The sequence below is a fragment of the Cylas formicarius genome, unplaced genomic scaffold (genome assembly GCF_029955315.1).
Source record: "Cylas formicarius isolate icCylForm1 unplaced genomic scaffold, icCylForm1.1 PGA_scaffold_2__14_contigs__length_35257938, whole genome shotgun sequence".
In the NCBI taxonomy this organism is placed as follows: domain Eukaryota; kingdom Metazoa; phylum Arthropoda; class Insecta; order Coleoptera; family Brentidae; genus Cylas; species Cylas formicarius.
Genome location: NW_026844319.1, coordinates 34,313,166 through 34,323,129, shown reverse-complemented (window position 1 = coordinate 34,323,129; position 9,964 = coordinate 34,313,166). Strand labels below are relative to the sequence as shown.

The 9,964-nt window shown below is 37.3% G+C and overlaps 2 protein-coding genes across 2 annotated transcripts; one reads left to right on the top strand and one right to left on the bottom strand.

Moving 5' to 3' along the window:
• Positions 1-22: 22 nt before the first annotated feature.
• On the bottom strand, positions 23-1,238 carry LOC132698763 (uncharacterized). Its single transcript, XM_060665005.1, has 2 exons — positions 1,083-1,238; positions 23-1,022 (listed from the first exon to the last, which is right to left on the bottom strand). The coding sequence occupies exons 1-2, from the start codon at positions 1,089-1,091 to the stop codon at positions 171-173; spliced, it is 861 nt and encodes a 286-aa protein (XP_060520988.1). The 5' UTR covers positions 1,092-1,238; the 3' UTR covers positions 23-170.
• A 291-nt stretch (positions 1,239-1,529) lies between these two features.
• On the top strand, positions 1,530-9,856 carry LOC132698762 (sphingosine kinase 2). The gene is made up of 6 exons (XM_060665004.1): positions 1,530-2,425; positions 3,914-4,224; positions 4,282-4,478; positions 5,707-5,933; positions 5,988-6,232; positions 8,552-9,856. The coding sequence occupies exons 1-6, from the start codon at positions 1,712-1,714 to the stop codon at positions 8,637-8,639; spliced, it is 1,782 nt and encodes a 593-aa protein (XP_060520987.1). The 5' UTR covers positions 1,530-1,711; the 3' UTR covers positions 8,640-9,856.
• The last annotated feature ends 108 nt before the right edge of the window (positions 9,857-9,964 follow it).

Genomic DNA, 9,964 nt, shown 5'->3' with positions numbered 1-9,964 from the left:
TAGAATTTTTAAGTCAAAGTTTACATATTAAAATACAAGAAAACATTTTCGCAGGCTTTTAATTATTTAGGGACCTCTAACATTACAAAACTACCAACCGCGTATCTGTAGTAAAACAAACGGATTTCTAATAAAAAATAAAATATTTTTATTTGGCAACATGAGGACGTTTAAAAATAAGTCACCTTGGGCCAAGTCCCTGCTCCTCCTACTCGTGTCGTCGCATTTTCGGCACTAGTCGCGACCAAACCTCCTTCATCTATAAGTACAGTTTTGCCGGGAGGGGCCCTTTCTGTACTTTGCGCGTGATTCGTATCCCTAACTCTTCTAGTTTCATGAGCCTTCTGAGGAAGCGGACCTTGGCGCACGGGCGCTTTAACCGGCCGACCTTTTACCTTACCCCCGGGTGATACTCGAGGCGTTTCTCTTCTCACCCTAACCTCACTTCCACCGTCAACCTCAAAATAAACGGCGGACGGTCTGAGGTCGTCCAGCTTCTCTATCGTCACCCTAGTCTCTCTCTTTGTGACATTATGCCTTTGTTCCTCGCTTGAATTGGATTCGTCCGACGTGTTGTCGTTTTTATCCGATTGAGATCGGGCGTTATCGTCGCCTCTTTTCTCGCTCGAGCTGGAATTTTGAGTGTCGCTGTTGGCGTAGTCGAAAACTGCGAATTCAACCTGAGCGATTCCTCCTTCGGATGAACTGGCGTTGCCAGCATCGGCAACAATTCTCTTGGATAACAAGTACGTTTGAGGCACGGCGGTACCCGCGTTTAAGTCATGCGGGTTCGTGGGAGGGCCTTTCTGCAGGTCGCCTTCGTCTCTTACGTTCCGCCTGCCGGCCGTACCATTCAGCGTATCTTCTAATCCTTTCACGTCAACCTGTTCCGCGCCTGGAATTAGCGATTGGATGTGACTCGATTTATTTTTCTCTTGAATGTCGGACGATGAAATAGCCGGTAACTGAGCGACGCCTTCGAGCGGGTGCGCGTGCGCGAACACGCAAATAAACGATATCAACTAAAATTGTAGAGAAAATAAATGGTCTGAGTAAATGAACAATTGAACAACACCACTCACCTTGGACATGCTGACAACTCGTTTTTCGCTACGATAACGGCGGGTCGCTTATATAGACGAGATCGTGTTTGAATTTGAAATTAACGCCATTCGAACGAACGCAAAGCGTCAAAGTGGTAAATAGGATGAGTCACCGGGACCGCAAACAATCGAATATTTTCCGCAGCGCCGATAGTCATATGTTAATTAAGCATAATGAAAACGATCCGTGTTTGAGATTTTGCTTAAAAAAATCTAGTCGTTGGTGTTTTTGGAGTCGTTATAAATGTAATTTATAATATTCTCCAGGATTCGTCATTTTCTACAACTACGTGCCGAGCTGAAACTTTTAGTTTTAAAGAAAAAATAATACTAGTGCACATTACCTTAAATGGTCAAATGAGTTTAGTCGAATTGCCTATTAGAAGGAAAAAGAAGAAGAACAATAAGGGTTTTTGATAGAAAGGAAGAAGTAGCGGCGTTGTCAAATATTAGATGTTTTTTTTTTAAATCGAGCAGGGAAAAGTTCCCACTTGAATCAAGTTGTTCCTAAAATAATAATGTTGTAACGCTGTATAAGTAGCTCCATGTTTTAGTGAAATTTTTCATTTTTGTTTTTGTATTTGTGGATATGTTGAATTAAATTAAAAATGGAAACAAAAGCAGGGATCTCCAATCAAAACACCATGCTCCTAGAAGAGACTTTTTACGTTTTGACAAAAAAAAATTGCATTTTCAAAGTAAAACTATCGACGGGCGGACTGCATTTGATAAAAGATAGTGATAAGCATTTTGAGGAACAAATCATACCAATCAAAGACATCATTGGATGCCAGTGCCTTCGCAGCAAGCGGAAGACGAGAAAATGTACGTGTCAATCGTTGCCGCGCTCAAACAGCCTTCAAGTGGTTGAAGAAAATTCGATAGATTTGGACGATACAGATATCAGCGCCTACTTGTACATTTATGCGTACATATTCCAAGGTACTAAGTCTTCCACCAGAAAAAGGGAACGAACTATCGTCACCCTCCGTTTCCGATCGTTTGATAGGTACGAGGATAATTACAAAGAAGCGCAAAGGTGGCGGTGTGTCATTAAAAACTTGATAAAGGGAGAAAATGTGACCCTTTCCAATATAAGTGAATTTTCATTAAACCACAAAGTAAAGGAAACCCGAAGGTTACTGGTTCTCTGTAATCCTAAAAGTGGTGCCGGAAAAGGAAAACAAATTTTCCAACAGAAAGTCGCACCTATTTTGAACGAAGCTGAAATACCCTATGACTTATATATGACTAAGCATGCTAATTTTGCCCGAGAGTTTGTGAGGACTGCAAATTTATTTCAATGGACCGGGATCATTGTGGTAAGTCATTGCATCAGTTTTATTATTTAAAAACATATATAAATATAAAAATATGAATTATCAGTTTTAATAAAGATATTGTATTGCTGATAATTTCTTGATGATAGTTTTGGTTGATAAATTTATGGCTTAAATTTATAGTCACGTTCTGATGCCATGAAATTTTCATTGATTAGCTGCTCGTTATAACCTTGGAATACCCGTTAATTATCGAGATAATAATCCAACATGTTATGGCAATATTACCTTGTTTTTTTGTTTCTTTGTTAATAATGGGATGAGTTGTTTTTCTTTTTATAGTAAATATTTTTGTCCTGTATGTGAATTGATTATTTCCTTTTTTATCATTCATTAATATAACCGTGGATAGCTTTTTCTTTCCCTAATGTATATTTATTTGACTAAACCTATCCTCTGCGTCTATTGATGTGAAATGTAATTATCGTTTTCTAATGGGAAAATCAAATAATATTGTTTATGAACATTATTGCTGGGGAACTGGATCCTTGAGTTTTACAAACAACTTTGTTTAAATTTCTCGTTTATCTTCCGCATATTGAGTATGTGCACATATTTAGTATGGAGTATATTACGAGAACTTAGTAGATTATGTAAAGGAGCTTGTAATACTAGTGAAAAAATTTGTAAAAAATCCTTTAACTGTGACCAAAATTCAAATTTTTGGAGCTATTTATTAAACTTATTAATCACTATTTTGAAAATCTGTTTTAATAGACATTGCATAAGACCTATTAGTATTGTGTTTGACTATATTAAAGTCTCTAATTGTTTTGGGAATATTGACGTTTGATTCGGGGGTTCTCGTTGTGGTTCCTAAGCAATTCTGAATTGTGGGAGTGAGTCTATTAAAAAGCACATAGCTCGAAAACGGTGTATTTTATCGAAATAAATGCCTTTTCACTTGGAAATCGTCACTCATCATATTCTTTTAAAAAAAAAGTAAGAAAACTTACACTAATAAAGTTATGACGTGAAATAGCGAGATTGTAGGGGGTAACTAGCGTCCTCGACATATTATTTATAAAAATGGAATCTAAAATCTAGTTTTTATTTTAAAAAAACTGTTTGAGTCATAGAGAAATAATATATTCTTATAAGTTATCTTGAATTGCTTTTTTTTTTGGTGAATTCATTACAAACAACGCTGTATAGGACGTTCCATAAAAAAAAACGCTTATTAAAACTTTTTTAAAGAATGATGATAAATTAAGGAGATACCACACCATGGCGCGATCATGTATTTATTTGAGTGGTGTGAGTGGTAAGACAAAACTCCAGTGTTGCGTCTGCTACTAGAAAAAGTTAGAAGATAATTTTCATTCTGGTTTTCTGGAAAAAAATCGTATCTTTTGAAATAAAATTTATGTTTCATACTTTGGGAAAACTACACTGTTTCAAGCTCGAGTAGTTCATTTGCCCAAAGGGACCACCCGCGTCCACATTGTAGTAGTTCATTCGTCCGTTCAGGTGGGCGGCGACGGCATTGTCTTCGAAGTGGTCAACGGTCTCTTTGAACGATGGGACTGGGCGGAAATAGTGAAATACTTACCGATCGGAGTGGTACCGGGCGGATCCGGAAACGGCCTCGCGCGCAGTATAGCCCATCACTCGTGCGAGCCGTACATGTCCACGCCTACCTTACCAGCTACTTTGGCAGCCGTTAGGGGTCACGTGGTACCCATGGATCTGGTCAGGGTCGAGACTACGAAGCAAATTATGTTTTCCTTTTTGTCGGTCGGGTGGGGGTTGCTTTCGGATATCGACATCGAAAGCGAAAGGTAATCGCGAAATACATTTTCGGGTTCGTTGCGACTAAAGCTACAGCCTATCGGTAGATTGAGAGTGTTGGGCGGTACGAGGTTCACGGTATGGTCGGTCGCGAGGCTGATCGGCCTGAGAAGTTACGGCGGCAAGCTGTGGTACATCCCGGCCGAATACTCGTTGCCCGAGTCGAAAGAAATATTCACACCCACGGCCAGTATGGGAAGCAATCTGAACTTACCAGCGGAAGTGCAACTGGAGTCCCAGGGAGGTATAGTAAGATTCCAGATTGGATAAGCTCTGTAAAATAATTCAATTGCGCTTTAATAGAGCGGTGTTTATCTGCAAAATTAAGGGGAAATAAATTGCATACGGGAATGTTAACAAAAGTTGCTTAGAATTTTGCGCAAAAGGTACTAATATACATGGTGTTCGATTTGAATTTATGTTATCCTTTTCAGAAAACTTATTTAGTTCTCTACAACTTTCTAAGGAACATTCAACGTGAATCGCGGAGTGTCCAATTAAGTCGGCACCATATGGGAGAAGTTTTAATTCTTAAAATTTAACAAAAAGTGGCTTTTATGCAAACTTTGTTTTTGAAAATGTCGACGATTCTTGTTAAAAAAAGTCACGGTGAAAAAAATGATCTTGATATTATAATTATAATTTTAATTTATTCATTATTTAAATCGTAATAAGTAATTTATGAGACTGTTCCCCCAATAAAATACACACTTAAAAACGATAGTCCATTATTTATTTCTGCAACTTTTTAACTCCATAATGCATAACATTTCAGCTTGCAAATGAAAAGTTAATTAATACGTAACATTTTGAACAATTTTGGAAAAAAAAATTATTTCAACTTGCTGCCTCAATAGCCTATACTTTCAACGATCCTTTAATCAAAAATTCGTGTGCATTTATTTAGTGAAATGGTTTTTATCCTTTCCAAAGGATCAATATATTGAAAATGTAGACGTAAAGGCCCAATACAGAGAGGTTTATTAAAATTTCAGGTTGAATGGATGTAATGAAAAACTTTGAATTCGGCTCAAACTAAGAATGAAGAATGAAAAAGTTCCCATATGGTACCGACTTATCTGGACATACCATATAATATACAGTGCGTCCCACTTAAGAACGGTACACCCTTGTGAAACCTTTGGATCGATTTTCATTTTTTTTTGTTGGATCTATCGCTGAAAAATGCACTAAAACCTTGTTTTGATTATTGCTTCAATTGGCCAACCGGTACTATTTAACATGGAAATTAATATAGTATGGTTTTATTTAGTCAGAATAAGAATCCGTTTACGCTTTATCCCATCGTTATTATATTTTATTGTACTGTTAAATTTTTGGCTTACCCTTAACGAATTTTGTAAATTTTCCTTACTTTTAAAAGGCAGTTAACCAAAAAACTTTCCTGTATTTTCTTCGGCGGGCATATTGACCGACGAGATTAATCCAGGATTGTCTTTTTGACGTGCTAGCGCGCCAGAGAGTCGATTCATGGTACAGCGCTCGGTCGAAACGTAGCGCGTACTTCTCAGCGGGCGGCAGCTCATACCAGTCCACGGCAGACAGCGGCGTCGACCACGGCGACGTCGGGACTTCGTCCGAAAGCCCGGGCCGACTGTACGGCCCGCCGTCGCAATTACCGTGTCTGACCACGCCCCTCGGAGACGTGTGGAAGTGCATATCCGGACGATTTGTCATGGTAGGTCAAATGTACCGCACGTTAGGGCCATTAAACACGCTCCGTTTCGCGAAGGTTCACGCTTCGTACCAGAGCCACCTGGGCGAGGAGTGCTTCTTCGCTCCCGAGGCCAGGTTGAACGACGGTCGCATATGGATGTTGGTGGTGAAGGCGGGCGCGAGCCGTACGCAACTGCTGCAGTTCATGCTTGGGCTAAGTACCGGGGCACACGCGACACCAGAAAAAGGCGACATTGGAAATTTTATAGAGTTGATACCGGTCAGCGCGTTCAGGATAGAGCCCGACATGACGGAGCGAGGGTAAGTGAGGACGGTCGTTCGATGGATGCGAATAATATGGTTACTTTGTCATTAAAGAATGTTGGAGCCAAAACTGTTGGGTTTGAATCAGATATAATTAATTTGTATTTATATATATGGGGAAACCCCCCATTTCACAAAGTTCGCCAAAAATCTTATATTATATAAAAAAAGAAGTTGGTTCATTTTTTCTCAATTACATGTGAAAATACTTATAGCCAATGAGAATAAAAAACTATTTTGTTTGTCAAATTATGTGCACTTACTAAGCTGCATTTAAATATATAATATTCTTTATTTACGATAATGTATCACATATTCAAGAAGTATACTGAAAGTTTTTTCTTGAGTGATACAGTATACCCATTCCCTGCAAAATTTGAAAAACTCAATTATCGGCATTAAAACTATTTAAGAAACCTGGACATGTTGTTCTGTGAGACTGTATATGAAAGCGTACTTGAACTCGAAGACTGGGACATGGAACGTTAAGCCCCACTTGGCTGAAAACGTTCTCAATCTATCAATTTGGTCTTTAAAAACAAAGACGATGATCCAATCGAATATCTGCTGATTTTAAGAGGGGGCAATGAAATAAATGTGTCTTCAAAACCTTTTCAGAAGTATTACTTGTATGTATATTATTAACCGAAAGCAATCAGTTATAGTTAAAAATTACATCTCGTTAGAGGCTGTTGTGACGTCTGGTGTCCCACAAGGGGGACATCTTTCCACATTCCCTTTCAATGTTTTCATTAATGACCTAAAAAATATTTTTCGCTTTGGCCAATTTCCTGCATTTGCGGACTATTTAAAGCTATTTACTTACTTGACTGTCATCGATTACGGGAGGATCTTGATAGGTTTTCTTTGTGGTACGGACAGAACAATTTAACCCTTAATACAAACAAGTGCAGAATTGTAAGCTTTAGCAGGTCCAAAAATCCAGTAACTTGCACCTGTCATTTGAACTCTGGATCGCTCAAGAGACAGAACCTGTCTAGCAGTTATACTATGCAATTCACATTCAATAGGTTTTAAATCGGGAATGTTATTTGAGGAAATAAACTATGAGGAGATTGTGAAGCTTTTGAATCTGACAACTTGATGAATGTACCAGATGTTCTGGCATCTGTTGGTTTTCATATTTATCCTATTAATGCAAGAAATAAGTTTTTTTTTAATATAGATTTTCATAGGACCAACTATGGCGTTATGCATCAAATGTGCAAGCAGACAAATATTTTACTCCCAAATAACGAGCGTATTGATTTGTTTTCTGAGTCTCTCAGTAGTTTTAATTGTAAAGTAAAGAAGACTGTTTTTAATCAACCAGCCGCCTTGTAAACTTGGTAGTTTAGCAGTAAGTGTTGTTTGGATTAAGTATTATTACTCCATTGAAATGCGTGGGAACCATTTTTCTTATGTTAAACTATATTGCAAATGCTAAATGCGTCAATAAAAATTTTAATTTTAATTTACTGTAAATATTGAGAAATGCGTTTAATGCCAGTATCCTAGAACGCAAACTCAAAACACTGTTAATGATGAAACCCAAGTAAACTGTTGGGTTAGTACTTTTTGGAAAGTTAGGGTCCAAATATCACAAAATTGATGAGGTAGTCTTCGACGCTCATCACACCCCTTAGTGGGGTGTTCGATTCTTCCAAATACTTTGGACTACCACGAAGATAGAACTCCAGAACTTTTCGAAGAATTCTTCAATAACCACTTACGAGATGTATCCCAAAAATTAACAGGTTATACCAACCGCTTGTCTCTGTTATGGTCGTGTTTCAACTGAAAACCAAAAACTAGCGTGAGAAGCTCGTTCCATCTGTTTGGGGTTGTTTTGGAACGTGGATGGGATTGTTAAAAGTCAAACGAGATGCTCACAGGTAACCAAACAAACCAACCAACGAACTGCTTTCGCCTCTTTGACGAAAAGTTTAATAAGAGTGACGACTAGAATATGGAATTCTGTCGGTTTTGGAGGTATATGTTAAAAAATTTCTTGAGGCGCATGAAGGGAGGAATCTTAGGTTTAATGTAAATCACGGTTTCATTATTTTTAATTAAATAATTAATTAACAACGAATACTGTAGAAACACATATAAAAAAGCATTTAACTATAGTTGTATAGTTATAGTTTTATTTTACTCTCAAATAACGAGCGTATTGATTTGTTTTCTGAGTCTCTCAGTAGTTCTACTTTGACAATATGATAACAGCGTCACTTTCATAAACTTAAAAAGTTTTGTATCTGGAACGTTTTCTTTAGTCTGCAGTGTCCGAGTTAAATCGAACGTAAATTTCAGGTATATGACGGTGGACGGCGAGCATGTCGACTACGGCCCCATACAAGCGGAGATTTTCGCGGAACTGGGCAGGGTGATGGTTCCTTGATCGGAGCCCCGCGACGGCCGTAGTTTAAGCTCGAAACGCAAGTCAAAACTTGGAATTCTGTCAACTCTGGAACCGTTACTAATCAGACTCGACAGTATTTGAATTATTTTAAGGTGGCCATTGTTGATTAGTCCTTAAGCTAAGCAAAAAAAAAATCGTTTAAGCCTAAAGGTTTCGAGCGGACAGTTTACCCGTTTCGGTTTAACAATTATGGGGTCAAACGTGATTGATAATTGACTAAAATATGATGGCGAAGGGGATTTTTGATTTTTTTAGGAAATCGTTTGCGGCTGTGAACCGGAACTGCCTAACTCCATTTTTACACACAAAATGGTTAGGTCAGGCAACGTTCGGAAACCTGTTGAGATGTTTTTTTAATTCGTTTTTAAGAATATATACCTCATAATATACATTCCAAGTCATTATGGAAGAGCTCTCTTTCATGCAGATGCGTATATGCTAGAAGGAAGGGAGGATATCGTTAGAGTTGAATAAAAATATGTGTATATCAAGTGATTCAGTGAATGAATTGAAAGTTCTGGAGAAGTAAAAAAGGGAACTTTCGAATTTGGCCGTAATAGGTAATATTTTATGATATGGCAACGTTGGAATTCTAAACACCTATTGTATTACAGGTTCTATACAAAATATATATATAAAAAAATATTTTTTTTCTAATATAATGATCCTTCATTGATCCCGTTACATAGGCCAATGTCCTTTTGAAGTTTAAAATTTTTATAACATGTGCACAGGAAAGTAGGAACACAATTTGTTCAATATAAGCTAAAATTATAGTTTTTCAGCCAGAATTTAACTTTCGATTTGACCGAACAATAACTTTTGAATCTTAAATAGCATGTAACATTTTTCTAATATTTTTTTATTTGTGAAAGTCCTTATCTAACTGCAACTAACCTATAAAATACTATTCTATGACCGCAGCCTCCTGCATACAAACTATTAGAGAAATTTCCCTTTCTTAATTCTCTAGTGAATAACTTTGTATTTCAAGTAGTTGGTACTTAGTATGTTTTAGTTACAACAAATTCTAGGCAGTTTAAAAGTACGGCATCTGTTCAATTAAGGTTATAACGTTTGTTATTATCATGGTGTTATTAGAAAAGATAAGTAGATACTTGCTTGATTTTTATATCTCACTCTCTTGGAACATGGAAAGTTGAAAAATAAAGCCCAAAACATTCTTTCGTGTCTTTTTTTTGTTTAGTATCAATTGCAAGACTATAAACAAAAGGTCCTCAAAAATTAAATGGAAATAAAATTAATTCGATAAGATTCCCTTAGTTCCCTAATGAACCACCCTG

Coding starts and splice junctions, on each gene's coding strand:
- LOC132698762 (XM_060665004.1), top strand. CDS start 1,712: ATGGAAACAAAAGCAGGGATCTCCAATCAAAACACCATGCTCCTAGAA. Junction 2,426..3,913: donor AATGGACCGGGATCATTGTG/GTAAGTCATTGC, acceptor TCGTCCGTTCAG/GTGGGCGGCGACGGCATTGT. Junction 4,479..5,706: donor GCAACTGGAGTCCCAGGGAG/GTATAGTAAGAT, acceptor TTGACGTGCTAG/CGCGCCAGAGAGTCGATTCA.